Source organism: Mugil cephalus, chromosome 13 (genome assembly GCF_022458985.1).
Source record: "Mugil cephalus isolate CIBA_MC_2020 chromosome 13, CIBA_Mcephalus_1.1, whole genome shotgun sequence".
Classification (NCBI taxonomy): domain Eukaryota; kingdom Metazoa; phylum Chordata; class Actinopteri; order Mugiliformes; family Mugilidae; genus Mugil; species Mugil cephalus.
Window position 1 is genome coordinate 24,628,174 of NC_061782.1, and position 27,601 is coordinate 24,655,774.

General features: G+C 40.8%; 1 protein-coding gene across 2 annotated transcripts in view; it reads left to right on the forward strand.

The window, feature by feature from the left end:
• Positions 1-27,601, forward strand: part of LOC125018826 (protein kinase C epsilon type-like) — a 71,481-nt gene that overhangs the window by 35,775 nt on the left and 8,105 nt on the right. For both annotated transcript variants that reach the window (XM_047603207.1, XM_047603206.1), the window contains exons 8-11: positions 36-132; positions 221-489; positions 582-755; positions 16,947-17,101. In XM_047603207.1, the coding sequence (XP_047459163.1) occupies positions 36-132; positions 221-489; positions 582-755; positions 16,947-17,101 (695 nt within the window). The remainder of the gene's footprint in view (positions 1-35; positions 133-220; positions 490-581; positions 756-16,946; positions 17,102-27,601) is intronic.

A 27,601-nucleotide genomic window follows, 5' to 3' on the forward strand; every position in this document is an offset into this window, starting at 1 on the left:
GCCGATAGCTACAGTGACTTGTTGTCTCTGAACAGCTTCCTCAGGCTCAGGACCCTCAGCAGCCGTTAGTGGGGACTCCTCAGATGGAGGACGATCGCTCCAAGTCTGCTCCCACGTCCCCGTGTGACCAGGGTAGATGAAGTTCTGACCAGTCTAATTGGCTAACCTCTGCACTGCAGTGAACACACACATCACAGCTCACCTTGTTGTTTCTGTGCAGATGCGAAGGAGCTAGAGAACATCCGGAAGGCTCTGTCTTTTGACCACCGCGGAGAGGAGCACAAGACGCACCCTCTCTCCTCCCCATCCTCTGTTCCCACAGTAACGAGCGAAAGCCATGCGGGAGGTGGGGGGAACAGCATTGGCGTGGCGGGGGTAGGAAGCCAGGAGAATGGTGATGTCAAATGTCACAGCGCTCCAGAGACCAAGAGGATGAACCTGCATGACTTTGTGTTCATCAAAGTACTGGGCAAAGGAAGCTTCGGAAAGGTGGGTGCGAGACTCGTTGGCTCCCTCTGCCCGCCACCTGTACGGAAAAGAGAAAGAGAACATTCTCTCCATTGTCGCATTTGTTGTTCCAGGTGATGCTGGCCGAGCTGAAGGGCAGCGACGAGGTCTACGCCGTCAAAGTGCTGAAGAAGGATGTGATCCTGCAGGACGACGACGTGGACTGCACCTTGACCGAGAAACGGATCCTCGCGCTGGCCAGGAAACACCCCTACCTGACTCAGCTCTTCTGCTGCTTCCAGACTAAAGTACGAAAACACACACACATGCAGACATACTGTTGTCCTCCAGAGGGCACCATGAGACAATGGGAAATATGTAGCTTCCAGTTAAGCAGACACCTGCCTCAGACCCTGATAGTACTAAGATCTTACTGAAAACAGAAACCAACGTGACTTAAAATTTGGCATCCGTGGAGTCGCACAATTTTTGAGAACTGAATTAAATTGCTGATTGCTTTCTAACTCTCAGAAATTATCCACCTTCTGGCCACCTTCCCCTTTCCATCAGTAGACACTGTCTAAGTAGATGTTCGTCATAAAACATTGAACTGGAGCATGACTACCAGGATAAGAAGGAGACATATGCAATATCTGTCACACAAGTTTATTTCTTAAGTTTAATCTTTTATTGCAAAATACAGGAAAATGAGACCTTCTTAACCCTCTAAAGATGGAAAAATCATTTTTTAATGGAGCCATTCTCTGTCGTTTTAGGTTCACATGTTTGAGTTAAATACGTTCCCAGCTCTATTCAGTGACTGTAGTTATACAAGAATCGCATCACAACTTCTCTTTACGTCTGACGACAAACTGTCCGGAGCTCCTCGTGCATCATCAGATTTTATACGTGGTGAAAAAATAAGGCTGGAGGAACCGTTTTGCGAAAATGTATCAAGTCATTAGCAGAGCGCCTGCTACCGGCTCTTTCAGGGAAAGATCTGCAGGGCTCTCTTCGGCCTTTCCTGCTCTCTCGTTCACACACTGCTCTTCTTTCAGCATCTCCACTTTCAGCCTATTTATCCATCTGTACTGTGACAGACAGATGCACAAAGGGCACCCGTGGGTGGGGTGCTGCTAACAGGGCAGCCCTTCCAGACCACTCTATGTTTTGTCTATGGTATATTGCACAAGTGTTCCTTTCCGGGAAACATATAGCAGCTTTGTGCATTTGTGTGTGTTGGCACCGTGGTACAGTGTGCGTGTGTTACTTCCAGCCGTGCACGATTTCCAATTTGACAGCTTGCTGAAGGAAACGGGTCGCATGTTGCGTTTATGTGCAAAGTCTTTTCACAGCAACTTAAGCCTGACGGTGCTGAGAAGGTGGCACAGGTGTTAACTTTGGTCTGTCTGACCTCGCCAACACACAGTGTTGGCACGGTTGTTGAGCAAACATTCAAGAAAGCTGGTGAACTGAAATCATCTTCAATTTTGGTCAAGATGCAACCAAATGGAAGAAAATGTGCATGTTAAGAGCTTCGAGCCTGTCTGAAGATCTGTAAGCAAAGGAGACTCTTTCGATGAATCTGAAGCAGGCCTGTTCAGTTAGCAGTGAGAATTGAATTGAATTGAATTGAATTGAAGTGAATTGAATTGAATTGGAAGAAATGCGGAGGGCAACTCCTTCAGCTTGATGTGTGTATTTATGACAAAAGTTTGTTTATCTTGTTTCTCCTGCTCTTCTTTTCTCTCTATCTTCTCTGTTTCTACCTGGCTGGCCTTCGGCAGACGGGTCCATCCATATGAGCTGAGTTCTGCTCAAGGTTTCTTCCTGTTAAAAGAGAGTTTTTCTTTGCCACCGTCGCCCTCAGACTGCTCTGGAGGTTGCAGGCTGGTTTTTGTAAAGCGTCTTAAGACAATTTGTATTGTTATTGGCGCTATATAAATAAAACTGAATTGAATTGAACTCATTTCATGAGATTTCACACATTCCTACAGTGTTTCAGACCATGAACACTCCGCGTAGCCTCTGTGTAGTTTTAAAGTGTGTCTAGTGGTGCTGACAGTATACAGCCAAGCGTCCAAAATATGTAATTTTCAAAGCTGAAGCTAAGAGTTGACATTGGAAACTGTTGTTTTAAGCCTGTCTGGACTGACAAACACTTATTCTACCATCAAGTATCATCAATGCCAAACCTATGTGTTTAATTTTCCATGAGTGCATCAGGTTGGAGTACTAACAGATTTTTATTCAGTTAAAGGCACTTTGTAATGTGCCATGCTCAGATGTGACCAACAAATGTTATTGCTACAACTGTGCACATTTAGTTTTGATGCAGGTTGATATATGCCTGGGTAAGATGTGACCAAAATTATTATTTACATAATGTAATTATATTATTTCATTGCTATTGCTATATTTGAGAAAATATTTCTACCACCTCAGGTTCTGTTCAATTCCAGCTCTGTTATTGTGTTTTCATCCACTTTTTGTTCTTCATTTGTCACCAAATTTGAAAGACAAGGTAATCCTTTAATTTATCCCACACTTGCTAACAAGTGCATTTTTCATTAAACTGATCTATATTGGTTTGAAACACATCATTACCATTTGCTTGTAGGCATGTAGCATGTCTGGCCTGGCTACAATTCTTTATTTAAAAAATTGGATTTGAATTTATAATTGGCTAGCTTTGATGTAAAGGTTTCTGTTCATACATCAGCCTGAGGGAGCAGATTCGTACCAGTAGTTGTGGGATTTTGTCCACTTTCTCCAATGAATGACCCATTCTCAGCCAGGGGCCCGAGGCTTGCGGTTGATTTTGGCTGTGGCGTAGTCTGCTTCTCAGGATTCAGACTGTTTGCCAAGAAAAAATGTTGCAGTAGCGTGACTTAACCCGACTTAGTTCTTATCATAATTTAAGTCTGCTTAATACGCAAATTGAAATTTTGAGGGGTATTTCAGCCGAACATTCCTCTGCACACAATTGGATGGTCCAATCAGAGCCATTTAGCTGTCAATTAATTCAACTCTGTGGCACTCAGATGACGTGTCTGACTATATCACTCTTCTGTCCTACTGCATCGACTCTTCTGTTCATCACCACGTGAAGCCTGCAATGCAAGGCACCATAATGAGTTTCCAAGGAAGAAACTGCAGAGCAACTTTACATCATAAAAAATGTGAGCAGTAGAAGTGGGATTGTCTTCTGGGCTTCAGTACCTCAGACATACTCACACTATATTTGTACCCCCAGGTAAACTGGTCAGTCTTTGATGGAGTAACTAGTGATAGCAGGCTTCAGATTTAGCTGTTGTAGGTTAGTTAGATAAAAAAAACGTAGGCCATGGATAGTCTGATAGCCGATCAGTTAAAATTTTAATTGTGTGACTACATTGCTGTTAGGCTGTTTTTTGTAGTCGGTGAAGGAGCTGCTCTCGGTGGTTTATACACTTACCATTTTCACCACAAGGGGGTGTATTGTTACCAGAGTGCGACCAAATCAACCACACCAGTACTGGATGGTGAAAGTCTATCTGAATGTTATAGAAATTCTGTTTTATTTTGAAATGCAAACATGGGAACAATAGGATGAGATTATTTTATTTGCTCCCCCTGCATATCAAGCATCAGCGTTTTTTTTTTTTTTTCTCCATTTTCATTCTCTTGAGGTTATCTACTGCAGTCAATCTTGAATGAAAAGAGGAGGAGGAAGAGCGGCTGAGGACATTTTGCGAGCCGCATCTTTTGTTTGTTTTCTCTGAATGTCCTGGAAAGTTTGAGTCTAATGATGGCGTCTCCTGTTCGATTTATTTATTCCTGTTAGTTGCCTCCCAAGCAAACACAACACATGTGTGGTGGACGGAGGAAAGGGACAGAAAAAGAAACGACGGACAAACACATGGTGTTCTCTCTCACTTCAGGGTTGATTGGGAGTGTGTTCTTGGACGAAACAAAGAGACTGTGGCGGTTATGTAACCACTTTGATCCTTATCAAGGCCATGATGTGTGTTACATATATTATTTTACCCCACCCACCCTCATCACCTGCCCCCACTTCCCCCGCCTCAAACCCCCCTCTCAGTGCTCTGGATTTGGCGTTGTTACATGAAACAAACCCGCATACGTGGACTGTGTATGCAATCGCACACAAACACGCAGAGCGTCGCAGTAGTGCAGCAGTTCACCTTGAACATAACGTGGCTCCCACTCGGCCTGTAGCTGAGCTGATCCACATCGTACCACAGAATTAGGTGCTTTGACCAGAAAAATTGTTCTATATTGTATAATGCAATAAAGTAGTCAAATATTTTCAGCAGCTTTCAGCTGGCAAACCTGCCATCTCAGACAACACCTCCTAATTCAGCTCAGAACATATGCTTAAAGCGCTGAAGTCCAACAAGTGTCTGGTGTTGGTTCAACTCTTGAAAGTTTGAGGCCTGAACTGAAGAACAGGATCTGGGCTTCGCTTTGCCCGGCGGTTTTCAGTGCTGGAGCTCAGTGCACAGACAGTGAGACCGTCTGTTAGGAAGCCAAGATATATAAAAATATATATAGATATAGATTCTCAGCAGCTCATCGCTGACAGCTTCTTGAGCGGCATGTTGCCAGCTCCACCAGATGTTACATCTCCTTCCACCCATTCCATCAAGTGTGATTATTGTAGGGCAGATTATCGGTAGGGGTGTGCTGCTGTGCAAGAGACTCCTCTCCTGTCCTCTTCATTTCATTTTCTCTTTTCTTATTGACTGCAAGCAAAGACTTTTCAGTATGCATTTGTGGACCTGTATCCTCCTTCAGTTGAGACTGACGGAACATGACATTGAATGATGCTTAAGTCCAACCTAACGTTGCAGTTTTAAGAATATGTTTCTTGTTTCTTTCACCCTGCATTTTGTTTAACATCTTTGTATTTTTTTTTACTTTGTAAAAGGTGCCGCTCTGCTGCCAGTAGACTTGTCCTTGTTTGGTTATCTGGCCCCCTTTCTAGGAAGGCTGGATAACCACAGTCTTGGCGAGATTACAGCTGTTAGGCTCAGCGAAGCCAGATAGAGAAGTGATATCATGAGGTTTTTGGCTTTCTCCTGGATAAATGACTTGAAAGATTAATCAGAATAAATGCAGGTCAGTTCTCTTGTTGGCTGGCTAAATGTTACAGCACTAATGTTGGTTGTAACGTTGCAAATTTCTCAGCAGCTTTTCATCCACACAATTTTCCTCACTTTTTGCCAGCCAACACATTGTGCACTTCGGTCTTCTCCCCTCTTCTTTTTCCTGCATATTTGCTTTTCTTTAGTGTTCCACCTGCAGAACTCTGTGTTCAGACATGCCGGTGAAAGGTTATCACGTCAGATACTGTGTTTTAAAAATGAAACTGAAAAAAAGGGAAAACTCCAGCATGATAAAGTGTATTTTTATATCACATTTATATGAGTTATAAAACATTGTTTTTATTATTATAGTTTATTAACTTATAAGAGTCACATTTGTTTAAACATTCTTTTATTAGTTATAATACATTTATGTTTTCATATAGTAACTTAATATATAAATATTTTTACATTACTTAAATTTGTATTTATTAGATTGTTTAAATGAATCTGATTAAACAAATGTTATTTTCGATAAATTATAATATATTGTATAATATTTGCTAGTGAACACATTGATCTGTCTATTCCACTTTTTTTAAGCACTCTTATCCTTGAAGGAGCCATTTAGTGACATCACCACAGTTAAAAGAGGCTATGTACTTTGTGTGACCTATGTTCTACCTAACCCCCCTCCCCTTTCTTCTTAATCGACTGTGGGATCGCAGCCGTTCCCCTATCAGCCTAATTACCGCTGAGAAATGTAAATAACATTATACAACAGTAGCGGCAGGTCTCACTCTGCTCCACACACTGAGGAAAGCCAAGTCAGGAAAGAAGTGAAGGAGGAAATGCAGTTCAAGAGAAGAGAAACATGAGAATGATGAAAAGAAAAACTGGCTGGCTTTGAATTGTGATTTTTCTCTAGTATTTGACAACATAAGATTGTGGAATATATGATTTTAAATTTGTTTTAAAAAAAAAGAAAGACAAGCTTGAGGAAAGGAACAGAACCAGTGAGGAGTGATTTTAAATGAGCTGTAATTGGTAAACATCAGAGGAAGCAGAGTCGAAGAGAAACCAGACAGGTACATTAACGAAGCTTTGTTCTCTCCTGCTCAGGATGGAGAGAGACTGATGGGCCGACACTGAAAGATAGAAAGACAGATAGAGATCAAGACAGACAGAGAAAGGCAGGCACAGACAGTGATGTCACAGTCAGCAGGTTCATACAGATGGAGCAGATGACTACAAGCAGAGAAATTTTAACGCACATATACTGTGACACATAAAACTGATGTTTTTAGTTGAAATGCAAATGTCTAATCAGTTGCAGGAATTATTAACCAATTGGATCAGTTGAAAACAGTGGGCCACTAGTTTTGAGCAAACAACGTAGAAACAGGAGGAAATAGTGCATCCAGCAGCATATATACTTGTTTTTTGTTAATTCAAAGACAGTAGTCTACATAGACTATAGTTTGCAACACCTTATCCTTTGACAGTGCAATAAAAAAAAATGACAAGATTTATTGAAGAATTTATTCCAGACCCAGTGAAGTGGTGAAGATAAGTTCTGTCTTGTCTACTCTACCGTGCCAAATCTGGTTTTGGCTTTACAGGTATTTTTACACTGGCCCTTTAAAATAAATGACCTGTGCTTAAGTGCTGGCTAAAATTCACACAGCTCAAGAATTTAATCAAACATGGGGGAATGAATGTCATCAATCTTTCTCAATTTGTATTCTCTCCAACTTCTCAACACTGCCCCCTACAGCTCAGGTAACCTAAGACAATGAGAGATTACAACCTATTAAATATCTCCTCCCTCCATTTCCAACTTGTAGGTGCACAGAAAATGGCTGAAACTACAAAACTATAACACAGAACCCAAAAGGCCTTCTCTCAAGTCATTGCTTGATTTGGTGCTGACACACGGCAGATTGAAATGCTTATTCCAAGCACAACAACTCCTTAAATTCTGTACACAGAACCCCTGTATGTTACAAATGAAAAAATAAATGAATAAATAACAAGGGCAAATGGACTTGTTGGGCTTCTTGAAGATGTCTTAAGTTCTTAAAGACTATATGCCAATTACATATTGCAAACATCATGATACATTTGGGTGTTCCATAACCTGGAATAGACTGCATATAAATATGGAGACATCCCCATTAGACTTTCATTGGCTAAACTGATGCTATTTTCCCAGGAGTATGGGCAGCTCCATTATGCCTCATCCTGTTTCTGTTGTGTCAAATAAGGATTCAAGGATTTTTATTTGTCATTCCCAACCACACAGAAACATGAGATGGAACAAAATTATGCACTCAGGTTCCGGATTGTTACCCACAGTAACTATAATATATAGATACTAAGTGACTATAATATAGACACTAGTAAACAGGCACTAAACAAGATAAATAAAATAAGATGAATAAGGAGAAATATTAATAAAAATGGCAACAAGCAGCATGAGTAATTCTAGCAGCATGAATTATTCACGTTTGTGCGGGGAAATAATTGTGCAAAACAATTGGTTGTGCAAATCACACAACTCCACCAGAATTTAACAGTCTTACAGCTTCTGGGAAGAAGCCGTTCCTCGGTCTGGTAACGTCTCTACCACCAATAGTGCTGCAGACCAGGATGCTGTACATCCACTTCCTATCTCCATGATAACAGCCATTGGTCATGTATTTTTGTTGTCTTAATACATTGCGTGAAACTCATTGTCAGGTACAAAATGTTAACAAAATAATGAAAGAGGTTTCTCTTGTGCTGAAGCTGAAATAACAACACTCAAGTTTGTGTTTTCATGCATTTCCCGTTTTGTAATGTATTTAAGAACGGAGTTGCAGTAATGACCGATCAGTATTTATCGCCTCAGCACAATTATGTTTGTGTGTGTGTGTGTGTGTGTGTGTGTGTGTGTGTGTGTGTGTGTTCTAGCACTCCTTGTACCACCGTCAGTCTGAAAACATTTTTCTGACAGTGAGGACATTTTGTACAGACCTCTTATTTTCAAAGGGCAATTTGAGGATTTCAGGTTTCAGGTTAGAATTAGATTAGGATTAGAAAAGACTGCACAACAACCATTAACCCTAACTGTCACTGTAAGAGGTTTTGTGATAATGTCTCACTGCTTTGTGACACTTGAAATTCCCCCAGGGGATGAATAAAGTATTTTTCTATTTTTCTATTGTATTTTATTCTATTTGACCAATGCTGCTGAGAAATGAATGGTCTTAAAAATACTCTTTTCATTTGCAAGTGACAGGAAAAAGGGCAGCAGCATGGATAAATCAGAAAGCGGCACAAACCAACTTAATCTGAGGATGTACAGAAAGCACACATGTATAAAGGAATAGTATCATCAGAGCGCCTCTCTGTTGCTAGGATACGTAAAAACCTACTTATGTGTCCAAAAATATCCAAGACAATGGTCCAACTCCTTTATGCTACCTCAAAAAAGAAAAACACAAAACCACCATAAGCACTGGATCCTGACTTTATAGGGACCTGACTTTCCTGGAAGTCTGTTTCTCATGAAACTAATCAAGATCAACAACTCACCAAGTGTGTTCTTTCTTTCTTTTTTTTTCTGACCAATGAAAATCAAGTGTTCTCCTCATTTGTTTTTACGGGAACGAGAAGTAAGAAGATATTCTGTGGGAGAACCAGCAGCCCACAGCATGCATTTAACTTCTGTCATACATCGTGAAGAATGACAGTGAGGGCAAATTTAGAGTGCACACACACACACACACACACACACACACACACACACTGTAGGCACACACAGGTTGTCCAGCCAAGTATGTGTCAGGCTTGAGCAGTGGAGAGTTGTTCTTTTCAAAACTACAGTCATTAGTGGAGATATGTTTGCTGTTCTTGGGCTGCAGTTCAGGCACACACAAACACTTTAGTAACTCTATGCATGAGAGGACCCTTGTTAACATTATGCATTCCTCAGACACTAATCTTTACCTAAGACATCTAGATGCGAATATCTAGATGGCAAAAAAAACGCTGCTTTGCTTCTCTCTATGGAGCAAATTAATGAGTGTATCTACTGAGGCCAGTAACGAGTGAGTGAATGAGTGGGTCATTAGGATACTGCCTTATTATCACGTTAAACCTTTATAATAGCATGCTTAGGCTTTTAATAGAATATCTCTGGCATTGAATTAGGCATCAGGCACCTTCTACCTGGCTGCTGGAAATTGAACTTGAACTCCCTTCATAAAATCATGTTTGTACATGCTCATATTTCCCTCTATTGCTGATAGGGCTGGATTTAAATGATTGATTTTGTGTTCCAAATCGATCTTGATTTATAATATGACTGCTCCTCTTTAGAGCAATGTCAGGCTTGATGGCTGATTGGACTTAAATGGGCCCAGCCCTAATTACTGATACATACTACATGGTAACCAATGTACATGTGCACTGATAAATTGTTTAACTGTTAAATTTCCCAGTTTGGGATGAATAAAGGAGGCTAATTCTATCTGTACCATCACCACTAAAGGTTCCTAGTTCTTATTCCCCTCTGGTACAACTCTCTTTGAGACATGGTTCCCTTCATCAGAAGTTTCCCTGAAGGGGTGCTGATAATTCCAGTCTTCAGTGTGATAGCAGACTGCAGGTTCAGCCTTCACAGCAGTGACACGTCGTCTTGACTGTTTTTATTAGTCCATATGAACAGCTCATCTCATAAGTGGAAATTTTCAGAAAGTTCCATGAGTTGTGTTCTGTTTGCTAATGTTTCAGCTGTGGGGTTAATATATTGTAATTTTTCGTAACTTCCGAAAGTTACCCAGTCTGTGAGCATTTTGTGAAGTCAACAAAAGATGCAAAACCACAAGCACCTCTGCAACAAGCAAGCACCTGATTTAAATGACTGACCAACAGATCAGTTCAATTGTTTCTTGAATAAGGTTCCTTCATGTTTTGACAGAAATTTGTAAAATGTAATTGTTTGAGGATTCGGTTCAATTTGGGGGCTTTGTTTATTTGTTTTTGTTCATTTATCATTTGGTTCAGTTCTGCTTTCACACTGCAATTTCTGAAGCGCACCAAACTTACGAGCAACGTCATGTAGTTGAAAGGGGTGCTCGTTGGTTGGACAACGTAGGAGGGGAAATCCCTCCCTCCCTTCCAACCCAGATAAACAAACAGTTGATTTAAAGAAAGTCAACAGTCAACGATGCAGAATACAAACAGCAAACACGGAGCAGCACATGAAGTTAGCTACTTTGGGATCGTGTTTCTTTTCTTTATTTATCAAATGCACATGGCTCAGCAAACCGTGCAGTATGACCACTGTGTAAGGCAACGAGGCAGAGAGCATGACGCTCTGCAATTAATGTTACGCGAATGAAAGAGAAACGGCACCGGAGGTAAAAAATGGTGAGACTGGTGCATTTGGTCCTGTGTTTACTCCGGTGAGCATTCACACTGCCTATGAACCAAACCAGAGTTCACTTGCTAGCGACCCGAGATGCATGTTTCGAAGCGGACCAACATTGACTTGCTCAGTTGTTCGGTTGATCTTTCACACCTGCCCAAACGAAGCGGACTATCGGAGGAAACGAACTCTGGTCTGTTTAAAGCGGACTAAACAGCTCTGGTGTGAAAGCGACCTTAGTTCCCTCCACTGTGACGGCAGCGGAAAAACAAGAGACCTGCTTTGTGTTGTGTTCTTTCATTTTTGCTAAAATTTAAATCCTTGTTGTGATCTAGTTTTTTTTTTTTTTTTAACTGTGTGAGTTTAGAATTAGTCTACAACTAATGAGACATTATGACCACATTTTTACAACATTTCCTGTTAAAATGTCTGATGAGAAAGTTGAATGGAATGATTATTTTAAAATTCCCACTTGCATTCCTGTAAGTACCATAGACTGTGTATAAATATGGACAGCGCACCCCCCCCCCTTGCATTGGTCAAACTGTCGGATACAGGCAGTGCCATCTTACGACTTTGGAGTCTGATCAGTACAGTCTGAGAATAGAGCCACGTGGACCCATGATACCAATGACCTGACCACACTTCCTCCAGACTCACTCATGTTTTTGTTTGATTAATACTGTGCTCTGCTCTCCACCAGTTACAAAGAAATGTTGACTTCTACACTGTAATTATTTATTTATCCTATGGGACCCCTTCACAGAGTGATTGGCAGGGCAACTTGTAGTGGCCATGGTGTCACTTCCTGTTTTTATAGCGTCAAATAACTAAAAAGAAACAGAACAGTGAACGCATGAACAAGGATCAGTGTCATATTAACTACTTAAAATGACAGAAACCATCCTTGAAAAACAAAATATTTGACGTGTATTTTTAGTTTTAATTTGGCCCATCCACTAACATGGATGCGGTGGAGATTACGACCTGTACTGCAGCCAACCACCAGGGGGAGATCTACTTGCTTTGGCTTCATTTTTGAGGAGCTGTTCCATCGTCCATCTTTATTCTCTCTATGGTTAGTACTATGACACTCACTAGATTTCACTGCAGGACAAAGATTCTTGATTCTGTTCCAAGGTCACACACACACAACACACTGTCCTCCAAATACAACAATTTCCTGCCATCACCATTAGAAAAATTAGAAACGATCCTGTCCTCCTAGTCCACGGAAGAGCAACATGTGAGATATTGACTTAAAAGGACAAAAAAGTCTCCAAGTGTTACATTTAGAAGGTAAACAGTGTGCACCAAAATGTTGATCAGGCAGTTTAAGGACGTGAATCAAACCTCAGGCGAACTCAGGTTCCACGGCCCACCGAGTCAAATCGGCGAGTGCATCTTTGCCGCTTGCCTCTGTGTGGTAATGACAAGCAGCCAAACAGTAATGGCTCGTAAATGTTCCGAGGAAAATGGGGCAGCAATTCACTGTTTTGTTTTCGAGCACGGACAAAAGTTCAAACCCCCGGCTCGTTTCTGGTTCTCAGTTTTGATGAATGTGTTTATTGTAGCTCCGCGGAGTGAGCTCATGCTTTCAGGTGAGTGGACCAGGCCACGCCACCCAAAATCAAATACAGATATGCTGCTCATACGTTGCGAAAGAGTAGCAGAATTGCAGTGTGAAAGTTATCTAACTCAACTGAATCAGATTAGGAACTGAGTTTTAAAGCAGATATGTGGACATGATTTACTGGACTTCAGTGTCCATGTTTTCTTAGTCCTCTGTTTCTTCCTGTTTTTTATATCTCATCATTTTTGTTTGTTGCCTCTTTAGTTATTTCCTTATTACTCTCTCCCACATTCCTTTTCCTTTTCCTTTCTTTCTTACTATGTCCTTTCATCTTGCCCTTCTTTCTTTGCATTTCCTCATTTTTTTCCTTGTCCTCCTTGTGTCTCGTCCTGTCTTCCGTCTTTTCTTCTAGACCTTTTGAAGACTGAGAGCTCAAGTTTGGATCCTGTGTGCACAGCATTTTCAGTATATGAGTTCATTTACTGTAGATGCTGCATGGCAGTGTACTCTACAGGTTGAAAACAATTTGAGTGACGCAGTTGACCGCTTCATTTGTTGTTGAATTTTTTTGCTCTGCGCTACGAAAGAAGAGAGCATGGGTAAATGGTCTGGGCTTATATAAGATGCAAGTTGAGACTTGTTTTCCATACATTCCAGCAGGGTGGCACGGCGAGGGCGCATGAGTGCACACATACAAACACTAGACACATGCACACACAATGCTCAGATAAGCATCGAGACCTTACTGTCAGCGTTGGGTCGTGCATCGCCTGACTGTGTGTCTATAGAACATAGTTGTTTGTGTGTATGTGTGTGCTAGCAGCGGGAAGCCAGTATCTGTACATTTGTAATTACACTCAGGAAATGTTTATTCATGTTTGATTGGGTGGGACCAGCCGGGACTCTGGGTACATTTAAACAAACTATTTCGACATCCTGTTTAAAGTCGCCTCCAGGAGGAGCGGAGGGGGAGAAGAGAAGGGGGAAAAAATAAAAAAAAAAGAATCCGTCTTGAGGTGGAGCAGTGGCTGGTTATGTAAGAAAAAAAATCATGAGGCCCGCTCAAGACGATTCCAGAGGAAAGAAGAAACGAGTCTGGAGATAGCTTTAGAAATGCGAAGCGCAAGCGCATGATCTCGGCTTCAGGTGGTCGGATAACGGCTTGGCGGCTAACAAAAATGAAGCCGCGTGCCCGTAGCATGGAGAAAATGGAAAAAGGTCTCTCTTTGACACTGAAGTGTAAAAGTCTCTTCGTAACTCATCAAGTGCAACTATCTTTTTATTTACAGTTGAATTCACCTGTTTCAATCCTGCACCGCCTTTGTCCATTATTTCTCTCCCTGTTCCTTTGGAGGCACTGAAATTTGCAGTTTTTACAAAGTTGCTTTTGAGTGACTAACAGACAAAAGGAAACTGGGGAATTCACTGGTTAGCAGATACCGTAGCAAAGCATTAGTCAGCTTGGCTTTTTATTGTTATCCTCTTAGCAGGAAGAAAACACAAGATTACAGGAATATTTCCTCTTTCATTGACAGTAAGGAAAGAGGATCATAAATGTTTTACTCACCCGGAGCAGGAAAAAGGTCAGTCAAATGGTTATCTCTAAAAAGGAATAGATAGTTCTCGTCAACAAAGTTGTAAAAGTTGAGTTGAGTCTTATATTTATGATACATGGTTTTCATAGGAAACTGATTTTTTTCAGGAACAGACCAAAGAGAAACAACCTAGAAACCATTATTTTCCATTTTGTTGCTTTTTTAAATCCAGTTAATGATCACTATATTATGTCCTCTGTTGTGACATGGATTAGATGTGCATGTGATCAGTTAAGACTAAGAATGCTTTAAATAGTCACAAATATTGCTTAGGACTTGTGCTCGGAACTAATCAGACCCAATCAGGAAATTTGCACTTCTCCTCGTTGGTCTTCACCCATTAAGTTGCGCACCCACGTGAGCACTGATATGCAAGTGCACTCTGTATTTATACTAAGGGAGAGGAGATTGTGGTTGTCTGAAACTGATGCGTGGACACACTCCTTTTACGCCATGAACCTGCACATGTGGTCATTCTCCAACTTTCCACGATCCGTTTCGCCACTCCCTTGTTTGTGAGGGTCAGTCTTTGTGGAGGTTTACCAAATCCACATGCAGCGGAGGCTTCAGCGTGGCCTAAACACACCACAGCTTCAGATGTGTGTCATGCAAACACATGTACAGATATAGAATGTGTACATACACACAGTACATACAGTATGCATCTGCACCTTAACTGCAGAGCGAACCCTGAGGCTCACACAATGGCTCTGTGGTGGACCCCTCCTTGTTTCTTATATAGGCAGCTGTTTATAACACAACACCATAAACACACACATGCACACTCTCTCCCTCTCTCTCTCTCTCTCTCTCTTTCTCTCACATACACACACACACACACACACACACAGTCTCTCTCCCTCTTATTTCCTATATGAAGAAAGCGAGTTGGAATTCAGGAAGGAGGCCTTGTTCCCTGGAGCCCATGTTCAGTACCAAGAGAATAGAGCTGAGAGGGCGCGGCATACAGTAGTGTGTGTTTTTTGAGTGTGTGTGTCACAGGAAGAGGTCCTATGGAAGTGGAGACAATTAGTGTTTGTCGCTTAGCAATCCAGTTTATGTGTGCGTGTATTTTACAATAAGGAAAGTCTGTGAGACAACATCCAAAGGATTTCTGAAAGCAGCTTGAATTTCTGATATACATTCAACTTGAGGTCTCAGTTGTCTCAGACCAAGGATGTGGCAAAAATAAGCATGAAGTATTGTACTGATATCTAGTATACATAATATACTACATGAGTATATTATGTACGTAACGTAAGAAAAGTAGAGAACGACCAATGTGGATTCTTTTTACATCAGCCTTGGCCGATGGCGGATACATCCTGCTGATACTGCTTTTTCTGCCTCCAGTTACATGATAGAAATGACACAATGATAACAAAAGTTTCAATTTAACCATAATTATAAAAAATTATTGAATATTTAACGCTCTTATACATACAAAATAAAAAGTTAAAAAGAGGGAGAGCACAAGCAGGATGATTCTATGGTAAGAGCCCTTCCCTCCCCAACTCCCTAAGAAAAGCTAAAGGTATAGTCCACTGAGCAGACTGTGCAGACTATCAGCCTCACCTTGAGAGAGGCAAATTTGTCAGTTACTTTTTCGTGCTTGACTCTCAATCACCTCCTTCTCAGGTTGATCGACAACCTGCACTATCAATTTGCCAAAGAGAGAAAAAAATGTCAGCTAGCGAACTCATACTGAACGACAACAGTAAACACTAGGGCTGTTGCTAATGACTGTAATGTGTTGGTGATGAGTGATAAACTAAATAGATCTTTCAACTCTTATATTTAGGAATGTTCCACAGGCTGTACAAGCATTTTGCAGCACATTCTGCTAGTGGGGGGAATTTTGTGACATTCTTAATTCTTAATCAAGATCAATGAGGTTACCAGGTGGTCCCATGTCCTTAGGTGTTAAATAAATGTGAGAATGTATGTGGACCATTACAACATAAATGCTGGTTCAGACGAAGAGGACACTTCTTCCTGGTATTTCTTAATACCTGGTCTCTCCAACTGCCTAGAGGAGATAAAGGATGAGTCTCAACTTCCTTAAACTGAACAGTTCCAAAACCGAAGCCATACTTATCGGCTTCCCTCAGCAGGTCCAGTCATCCTAGAGGATCCTAGATCCTCGAGGATAACTGGACCTCCATCTCCTTTTCCGGGTAAAGCTATTCCGCTCTCAACCAGAGTAACCAACCTTGGTGATAATGCCAATGGCTGATGCAGAGAAACTCATCTATACCTTTGTCTCCTCCATGCTTGACTACTGCAAAAGCTTGCTTATTGGAACCCCCTCAAAAAATCCAAAACCTTCAGTTCATCTGGAACAGTACAAACAGGACCATATCACGCCCATTCATCAGAACCTCCACTGATTTTAAATGCCTTATAAATAAAATGTATTATTATTACTATAAAGCAGTCATGCTCAGGGTCTATGCAGAGGTGGACCTGGTAGACCACATTAGACCCTGACCTGACCTGAGAATGTTTCCTTGATCTTCTCTGATTGGCTGAGTGAAAACCATGTGCTTCTAAACCTCACTGAGAGGCTGTGCTGTAGTTACCATATATGGTTTATAGTAACCCATAAAGGGTTAATCTATAGTTTAAAAAAAAAAATGACCAGATTAGTCAAATATTAAAAATAACAGATATAAAAGCACATTTGTCTGAAGACAAGACAGTAATTGCCTCTGTGTCTCTACCATGTTTCATTCACTAATTAATCAAATATGACTGTAGTTTTGCATTATTCATATATTACACATACAAAGTGGCTCACTTTCTCTGTCACCTCCTTCCTGCAGGACCGCTTGTTCTTTGTCATGGAGTACGTAAACGGAGGCGACCTCATGTTTCAGATCCAGCGATCGAGGAAGTTCGACGAGGCCCGGTCTCGTTTTTACGCCGCTGAGGTCACATCTGCTCTGATGTTCCTGCACCGCCACGGAGTCATTTACAGGTATCCACTGTTCACACTGACACAACCTGTCAGCACACTCTGTGTTAGTTCACCTTATTCTCTTTTTTTTCCTGATTTAGCCTTTTTCTTCTTGTGTTTTTGTGTATTAGCTGCACTTTTTTTCTGCACCCCTGATCCAAAGCACCCTCTCCTTTAAATCATTTAATATACTGTGGAGCTTGTTTGATCTAGTGCCTCCAGATGAGATATTTGTCTCCGTTGCAGCACATTTAAAAGAACAAACAGGTCAACATTAACTCTTTAAATAACACCTGACTTGGTTTGTGAGCCATCACACAGACACTTGGTGCGTCATTGATGACCTTTGTTGTCGTACCGTTCCGTTGCTTTAAGCTGCTTTGTTGGTTTTAATGAGTCGGTTGGTCATTGAGTCACCCGAACAAAAACAAAAACATCTTCAAGAAACACTGTCTAGAAAATAAAGCGAAAAATCTAGAAATGTCTAGTGGCCCCGGTTTCAGCTTGTTTGTTATATTTTTTCCAGCTGAAATATTTTCTTTGGTTATGACCCAGGAAGTGAGCTGCGTTCATCTGCGGGTGGAGATTACCTCACACTCCCTCCACTTCAGGTGCTATCTGTCTATGTGGATTCCCTTAGTCATAATATCATTGTCAACCAATTGCAAACAGGCAGTCGGCCCCACAAAAGCAACGAGCAGCTCGAATCATAACACCATTGTGATGAATGGGGGCACGGTGCAGGTTCAGGCAGTTTACTCCAAAAATAACTCAAACAGTTCTTCGTTCCGGTGTTTTCCCTGCATGAACGTAAGCTTTAATTTTCTGTTTAGATTCTGTCCTCATGCAACCTGTGTGTGTGTTGGTGTGCGTTTATGCTGTTCCATCCTTACCAAGTTAGGAGAGAGGGGATTGTTGAGGCCGTTTGTGTGTTTATGTGGTTTTGTTAAGCATTACTTTTTAACGTGCTGACTGACGCCTGTTTAATTCTGTCAACTCCAAAGTATTTCAAATACACAAAAAAGCACACATGCACATTGTACTTATGTACAAAACAAATTTCCTATTTAAAATCTAATTCTAATCATCACGGCAAGCTGTCAAACATCAGCATAAACTTTAAACAGAAACTCAGAACAGAAATAAGTCAATGTCTTTTTGCTTTTTGTAAGGTTTCACTTTCCTAAAATGTCCCTTTCCTTTTTTCATGCAATCAGGCATAACATTATGACAACTGAGAAGACAAGTAAACCTATAGCAATGCCACCCTTGGTGGCAGCACCATCCCAAGCAGGATGCAGTCTGACACAGACACACACACAAAAACAGTTTAAGAACATCTAAAAAAAAAAAAAAAAAACTAAACATGAAGAACAGCACAAGATGTTGACTTGACCTCCAAATTCACTAGATCCCAAACTGATCAAGTATCTGTGGGATGATCCACAGAGGCACTAACAACATTCTGTTACCAGACACCACAGGACACCCTCAGAAGACCCATGTCCATTCTCTGATGTGTCACAACTGTTTTGGAGGCACAAGAGAGGCCTAGACAATGTTAGTAAAGGTGGTCATAATCTTATGCCTGATTGGTGTGTGTCTGTATTGTCTGTAGAGATTCCACAAAGTCTCCAAATATGTCTCCAGTTCTAAAACCACTCTCCTTCTGGATTTTGAAAGCGTCCCCCAGAATTGTTCTAATTCCGCAAAAGTACCCTCATATTTGATCCTACTGTATTATACTGACATTTAACAAACGTTGTCAGGCCACATGACATAGCTTCTGTGTGTGTTTAATCAGTCAGTGAGCCATGCAGCATTGACTGTATGACTTAGTGTCTCCACAAAAAGCCCTTACCTCATAATATCTACAGCATTTAAACAAGGTGTTGCGAAAGGAAACATGACCAGACAAATGGACGGACTATGTTTTCTTGAATCTTAGACATTTCATGGTATTTTGATACTGACGTTGAGGGATAGTTGGGAGAAACATAATACTTTTCATCGTGTATATATCCTACAAAGACAGATGACTATTCAGTTGCCTGTGCAAAGTTTGACACCTGAGTTGAACCAAGGACTGTCAGCATTTTACAGCCTTCTTAAAGTGAGTTTAAAATGCATGCTGATGGCAGACTTTTAACCAGATCCAGTGGTACAGGCTGTAGCATGCAAGATGTCCTTTTTTTTTGAGCCCTGGATTCGAGTTCACATTTGACTCTGGTAGTCAGTCCATAATCGAAGAAGATGCCCTGCAGGAGAGGGCAGTTGAGTCAGGCTTTGCCCTCTTCTGTGACCAGTCATGGTTGTGGTAGATGTGTCATGCCAGAAGCATTGCTTGCTTTTCCGAGGGGGTGTTATCTGCTCTGTAATGTGCTTGTTGGTCTTTTGCTCAGTGTAGTGGATTTACAGCAGCTTCCTGCAACACCAGGACCCTTCTCTCAGTCTTTGGGTTCAGTGTGTAGCGGCCACTGCTTTAAGGACTCACTCCCCTTGCACAATCCTGAATAGGTACCAAAAGAAAAGAAAGAAAATGGCCCCACTCACCGGTTTACAAGACCGTTGGTATCATAGCCACCCAACTTGTCTTCCATCAGACTTTTGTACACCCAACCATAGTTCAGGCTGCCGTGTGATGAGAATCACTGATTCAACACCGGTAGAAGAGAAGATTTAGTGGTTTTATCACTATTACATATTTTGCACTGGCTTTGTAAATACGCTTATTTAACATTGCTGATGCTGTGAATTTATTTTGAGTTAAATCTGGTGTAGGTTGTTGTTCATTGTCTTTTGTAGAGGGTTATAGTAAAAATGATATGTTGTCAGAAGGACGCCAGGGACCACTACAGGTGTTCAACGTTTAGTTACTTCTCCAGATGATGTAAAGTTTTATCCCGGCAGGTCAGGTCAGGCTGAGTCTTTTTCACATAGTTGTTCCCATTAAAACATTGGCTCCATTTTCAGTTGCCTTACCATCATTAAAACTATAATTATGTGCTCTGGAGAGTGTGTTCATTGCTACAAAACATGTTTGTTCCACTAAAATAAGATGATATTTTTGATATTATAATAACAAATACTGCATTGACATAAGATCTGGGTGTTTTGGTTTCAGTTTGTCCCAGTACTGGATGCAGTTACCTGTTTGTGTACATGTTGGGATTCTGTAGCGTCCATGTCCCTGCCCTCCAAAGCCATTAATATATATAATTATGGAACACACAAAAGCACAAACTCAGAGCAAACTGAACAGCGCTGGGGACTAAATGGTTCATTATCATGTTCCTAGAAATTAAATGTCATTAAAGGACTGTAACAGTAAATTCTTTGTACACACTGTGTATTCTTCCTGTAATGATTTGTAATTGTCAAGTCTTTTGTCCTTTCAGTGTTTTAGTCCTATTTCCTAAAATCTGACATAGACATGTGTTTCCTGGGATTTTTCCAGATGTACCATTCTCTCTCCAAGGTACAAACTCGAAACCCTTCTAAATTATTGCACAGCAAGTCTTAATGAATAATAGGACTTACAGTTGAAGTGGTTTTAAAATTACTTACTTATTTCAAATCCTGTTGGTTTGCTGTTATGACTTAAATTACCCAGAGGGTTTACTAAAACCTCAACACCAATGTACTTGAGGACTCCTATAAAATGCATTGTGGGAACAGTCTGTACCAAGTCCACGCAAGGTACACCTGTGAATATTTGGACTGTACTTGGTCAGATGTGTAATTTGAGCTGGAAAAAGAGCAACTGGACTTGCAGAGTTTCTCTCATCCAAGTAGATCCTTTAGTTCTGGGTCCTTTTCTGAACTCAGAAAGCTACTTGGATGAGTGTCAAAACTACCAACTTCTATTACTACAAGTCCAGTTACCATTATTTCAGGTTGTGTTTTGGATAGACCATAACCAGGATGATTGAGAACCTTCACAGATGTTTCACAAGAACACAAGTACAGACGAGAAATACTTGAAGCCAAAGCAAGTAGAGCTCCCCCTGGTGACTGGCTACAGTATAGGTCATAGCTTGGCCTCCTTCATGTTAGTGAATGGGACTTGAACCAAACTAAAAAACTAAAGTACACTCCAAATCATTTTCTTCAAGGATGGTTTCTGTCATTTTGGTAGTTAACATAATACTGATGTATATTCAAGTGTCCATTTTTCTGGGAAGTTTCGAAGGACAGGATGTGACATCATGGTGATTGACAATTGCCATTGACAAACGTGTTGTGAAGTGGTCCTGTAGAACCGTGAGAGTTGAGGAGAAATAAAAAAGTAAGTGCATTGTATAATTCGATATTTCTTTGTAACTAGCGGAGGTAGAGCAGAACGCAGTATTAATTAAATAGCAGTGAGTCTAGAGCAAGTTATTGCAGGTCATCGATAAGTCACGGCCAGTCTGCTCAAACACTGACTCTGAAGTTGTCGCTGCTTGTATCCCAGGGATACTAGCGTCAGTTTGGCCATAGTGGGAAGTACATTACAATAACATTGCTTCATATACACTTTATTGTAACTGAATACCAAGAAAAAGTAAAATAGCACACCAATGTGAGTCAGGAATAACAAAAACAGAATAGGCTCTATGGAGGATCAGTTGTGTGCAGGGTATGTGGGAAAGGATTTATTAAAAGGAATACAACACTTCAAATACGACATAAATAGAATGAAACACAAAGAAGGTGTTGCATAAATTTAAACCAAGGATAAAAAAAAAGACCAAAAACTTACATAACTTATTTCCTTGATTTACAAACAGAGGATGTCAAAAGCTTTGTTTTAACTTTTCTTTTTCAAAATTCTGCTTTGGATACGTGATCTCAGACAAACAAATGTCCAGTCAGGCTGGTGCCTGCTCGACCAGGACTCATTGTTTCACATAGTTAGTGTTACAATGCTTTTCTTAATGAAGGTGAGGGCATAATCAGAACATTTCAGCAGCGCGATGTGTGTGCGCTATGTGTTCCTTTGGTCGACACAGTTTAATCCAGATCCATCATTAAGGTTAAAACCAACCACTCTGGGCTTTATTGTTTACTTGTGTTTCATATTTTGTTGTCTTTGGTCTCAGGATCAAGTTAAGTGATACTCCACCCAGAGTCTGTGTCTGAGTATCCAACACTTACTTCATGAATGATGACGGGTGAATTTAAAGCTGGAGAATGACTTTTTAATAGTACCAGAAGGGCTTTCCTTGTTTGGAGCAGATCACTTCAATGCTTAGATTCTTGGCACTTATTTTGGGACCCGCTTCCCACTCAGTTTTGGTCACACATATTTTTGAATGCACCACAGAGTATAGTGTTCAGGTCCTGAGAGAATCCATTGCCATCGAGAGGCTGGAAACCGAACGACTCCAGTTGGCGTTCATGAACAGCAAAATGAATGGTTCAGTGTTTCAGCAGTGTTTCTTTAGTCATGCTGTTTTGATAGTGAATATTAGTGTGTCAGAGGCTGACAAGGACAACACACACGCACACACTAAACACACACACAAAACACATTGTGTGTTAATTCATGGCGGCTCAGTCAACTGAGCTACCTGATCTTCCTCTACATATGTCCCTCGCTCTCTCTTGTCTGTGACCCATTTTATTGACCAGAGGAACATGAACAACAAGTGTTTTGGGAACATTATGTCCCAACTCTCCCTCTCTCTCTCTCTCCCCCCTCCACCCACCTCTCCTTCCTCTCCTCCCACCCCTGCGCCTCCCTCTCCTCACCACCCTTCCCTCCTGAGATACTCGTCTCTTCAGCCCCTTGTCGATGCTCCCATCGCCACCACCAAAGAAGAAACATTTGTAGACTGTAGTTAGTGCGTGTTGCCGTTAGCAGAACAGCTTGAGATTGGCTTTAAGTGCAGACATCCTGTGTGACTGTGTAAACACACACATACATGCAACACTGTGGCTTTTTTTTTAATGCATACTAATACTTAGTTTTTCTTGTCGTTTCATTTGGTATTTACTTGGATTATTTGTATTAGTCTATTTGTATGACTGAGGGTAAAACTCTTTAATTGCGATTAATCACATGATTTCCAGAGTTGACACAAATTAAATTATTGTTATACCTCTTTTAAATGCACCTGGAAAGGTTTTTTTTTTGCAGCCTATGGCAGATTCAATTTAGCAGAAAAGGACAAAAACACTTCAGTTCATCTTCAAAGTCCTGCCAGATGGTTCTCTTAACAAGACCAAACTAAGGAAAGGAGCTTTCTGAGCAGGTGATGGTATTGGAAAATATCCATTTAAAAGAACACATTTAAAACAGATATGCTATGGAAATCATGTGATTAATTCTGTAAAAATATCTTAATCTATTGACAACATTGTTATTATTATTATTTTTTAATTGTGGCCAAAACTAATTAAGATTTTGAAATTGTTTTCAAGCTTTTTAGTGTTAGTGCCTCTTAAATGACTCGCTGGTTTGTTTTAATTGTAGCTGTAGAAACGAAATGATCCACACTCACTGAGAGAAGCCATCGTTGGTTCATTCCTGTTATTATTATTTTTTAATTTCTTCCTCCAGTTTATTGGCTTTAATATCCTCCCGCTCTGATCTGCCTCTCACGCCGCGATTCCTCGCGGATAAATATATGAGCGGCGGCAGTTTGTGTGTGTTTGTATATTTGACCAGATGTGTGTTTAGAACATAGAGTATAGTTACACAGAAGACGGGATGGAGGGGATGGAGAGATGGGGGTGGGAGAGAGAGAGAGAGAGAGAGAGAGAGGTTAGCTGTCAGAGCACAGGGGTTGCTTCTGAGGACGTAATGGAAAAATCACTCAAGATTAACATGAAACACAGGAAATGCTCTCAATTGAGCCTGATTGCTGTGTGTGTATGTGTGCGCGCACAGAGCAGCTCCTGTTTATTGACATGAATTTCTTAAGCGATATTAAAGCTGCCCTGCTAAACTACACATGTATAAAGGTGATTCCTCTGACTGCAGGATCTGTGTGATGTTGAATTTTGCTAACAGGTTGTTGCATCAGAGTATTTTCTAACACAGAGAGGTGATGTTTGGGCTAGCTAATAGACTTGTTGCTATATGTATCTCTTGCAGTCTGGATATTTAACGCCCTGACATTTCAGTGTGCAGAACGCAGCCAAACTGTTCTCACATGTCACCATATAACAGTATTCAGAAAACACTTAGTATCTGGTTTCCTCTTTTTGATGAATGAACTTTTAATAATGCATCCCCCACCAGCTAGTTTCACCTGAGCTCAGTCAGGTTTAGAACCACTTTCTCCAGTTTGTTGTTGCAGAAACTATGAGTGAGAGGTTGGAGTCAGTCAGGCCTGTCACAACATAATTTTGAATAAATGCATTTGAAATTGAGTAGCCGCAGTCATTTTGACTAGTGACATTTAGAAATAATGATGGCTCAGGTGCATTGAGGGCCCCAGCAGGCCGGTGAATAGTGAAGCAGTACACACAAAACCTAAATCTTTATGTCAAGGGGCTTATGTGCCATTTTGGTTACAACATATTTTTTTAAAGAATTGTGACGTTTTTAAGAGAGGGTTGCCTGGAAATGAAAAAATCAAGTAACTATGGACCTTACAAATAATTCAGCTTAAGAAACACGCTGCTTCAGAGACCAGTTTTAATACCAGGTCAAACATGCTGTGTGTTGTACAAAGACTAAACCACGTGTGATAAAAGAAGGAAAGATTTGTGTGAAGAACCTAGGTAACACAAAAAACACATGCTTGTAACTCAGCTAAGAGAATTAATGAAAGATTATGCACATTTTTTTGGTTTACGCCCACTCCTCATGTGACAAAACATTTGCCCGCAAATAAATATCATTCCATTAGTGCTGTAGAACACCTGCAGCCACTTAATATCAAATTTCCCCACAGCGAGGTGACGTGTAATACAAAGATTAACGTCAGCGGTTGTTTAAATTCAATCACAAATGCATTAAGTTTATATGCTATTCTTCTGCCCTGCTGCAGGCGAGCAATTCAGACTTAATGTGCTGGGAGTCACCTGGAGGTGAGATATGCAAACAGACAGCCACTTTCATTCTTCATCTGGGGAAATGCAGAACAAGAGCTACTCCTTCAACTGTCAAGGTGCCTTTTAGCAAGGCACAGCTCCCAGCTGAACCACTGCTCACAAGCCTGTGGTGGTCTTGGGCAGTGGGGAGAGTTTTGGATTTCATGTGGAGTTCAAATAACTGAAAGCAAACATGTGTCGGCAGCAGAGAAACGCTGAAATGGATTTCTTGGAAAGAGAAAGTGTGGTCGACTTTAATGATGGAATGAATGTGAAAACACTTCTATCATCAACTTTTCATGTAAACACTCTTCATTTCCATTTTCAGTCCAGTGTTAAGTTTTTTTCCATTTCTCGTTAATGACATTGAGTTTTTTGGGGGCTTTTTTGAGATTTTTTTTTTTCCTGTTCAGAGCCAGCTGTCAGCTGTCATGCTCTACTGAATCAGACGCCCTGTTATTTTTCTCTCAGACTTGAGGTCCATTAGCATAGCATTCATGGTTCCAGCATAGCACAAAATACCTGCCACAATTGACAAGGACTGCTCAAGTTCAGTCAAATACCAAGAGAACATGAGTTGCATGAGTAACGAGGGAACAATCTGCGGTTTATGCTTCAACCGTAGCGCCTTAGCTACGGTGAAAAGCCCAGACCCTATGCAGAACCTACGCAGACAGTGATTGGTCTGATTGGTGGTAGCGTGTTTCTGCTTTAGTATTTCCGGGAGTTCTTCCAACTCTGGACTTTTTGACTTGATTGCTTTGTGTCAATACAGATTGACTATGTTGTATAAAAGTTACCAAGTTAACTGAGGAGTTTTGAAGATATAAACATTTGTATGACTTGTCTTGTCGTTCAATGAAGCAGGAAGTAGAAACAAAAATGGTTAGAGTACTATTCATTTAGAGAGGAAACCCGGATTAAGGATGGATAGGTTCCTCCACAATTGCAGGTAAGTATCTGGCCAATAACAGACCCTAGTCATTGAGTTGTACGCGCACCCCCCAGATAGTTAAACTCCAAAATATCCTTTTAGGTTCAAATTTTCTTCCATTAGTTGAATGAAACTGTTCCAATATAATTGTACACTCATGCATGACCAAAAAATATGTGAGTGATTGAGGTCTACATGTCGACACCATCTCCAGCTTCAGTTGTAATTGTTTAGCCTTTATGTGTGGGGTGTTGAAAAAGTGTTTGAGATTTTGCCGGCTGAATTCTCACCATCTAGTTGAAGATTGTTGTGTATCACACATGGAAAACCAATCACTGTCAGATAAAGTGACACTGAATTTTTGTTCCCATTTTCATGTGACATATATTTGGATCACTACAGATGCTATACACTTTCTATACACTCTTTGAAGGGGTTCTTCTATATGCACCCGTCAGAAATGCAGTCATCTCATTAATGGTGATAAGCGCCTATTCACTTCCTTGTAAATGTATCGTAGCTGTAAGCAACAGTACAGGTCCCTATTTTCAAGTCTGAATTCTTGTGTGAGTTTTCCAATGTCTTAAAGTTTTCCCCTTCAGCAAGTGTACATATTGCTGTCATTTCCCTCAGTCCACCTGATCAACATATCATATGACACAGTGTGACCAAAATCTTAAAGTCTTATCCTCCTTATGGTCTGCATATTCTTCCCTAATTTAGCAGGAGGTGGCACTTTACTTTTGTTTTTTTTTTTGTCTGCATTTGTCTACATAGTTAAACACCACATGGTGTCAACATTATATGAGATTGATGGAGTTATACTCTTGCAGCTGAATATTTTATTACTTCAGTGTTCAACTGGAAGCCACCTTGTTGAACTTTGAGTGGAATGACCTTGTGTGGCAGGCACGGCAGTGCTACACCTCAGTGAATAGAGGGGGAGAACAAAGGGCAGAGAAGATGTGGAAGAATGGATAGAAGAAGAGCATGTGCTGCTGGTAGGAACTTGTGGTGTGTAGGGTCCCGTGCTTTCCAAGTCACCTCACTCAGGATTGACGGGGTCCAAGAGGGTAAGGGTGTCCCAATAGAGGAGCTAAGTCAACGATAGGTCACATAGTGATAGAGTGAAAGAGCAGTCCAGCCCTTATTAGACGGGACTCATCAATTCTTATTGATGTGATCCAGCCCGGGCTGGCAGGTGAAACCACACATGCATGTGGGCATACCCTAAATATGAGTGAGACCATTACCCAGAGTCAGGTCAGGCACTCACCCCCAGACTGAGCAAGCCAAAACAGAAATTTGCTCATAGATGTAAAAATATGCTTATCTAAATCTACTAATCTTCCACATAATCGGCACAACTTGACTTCATTTTCTTCCCATTGTTCTCATAGTCCTCTTTACTGCAGTGAGTAATCCAGGTTCCATCAAAGCAATACATGGTGGGACAGAAAAGAACAAACCTTTCAGCAGCAGATCACAGCAGCTCTCAAACAGGATTGTGAAACTGCCCCCTTTTTTTATTTATTTATTTTTTTTGGGACGTACAAAAA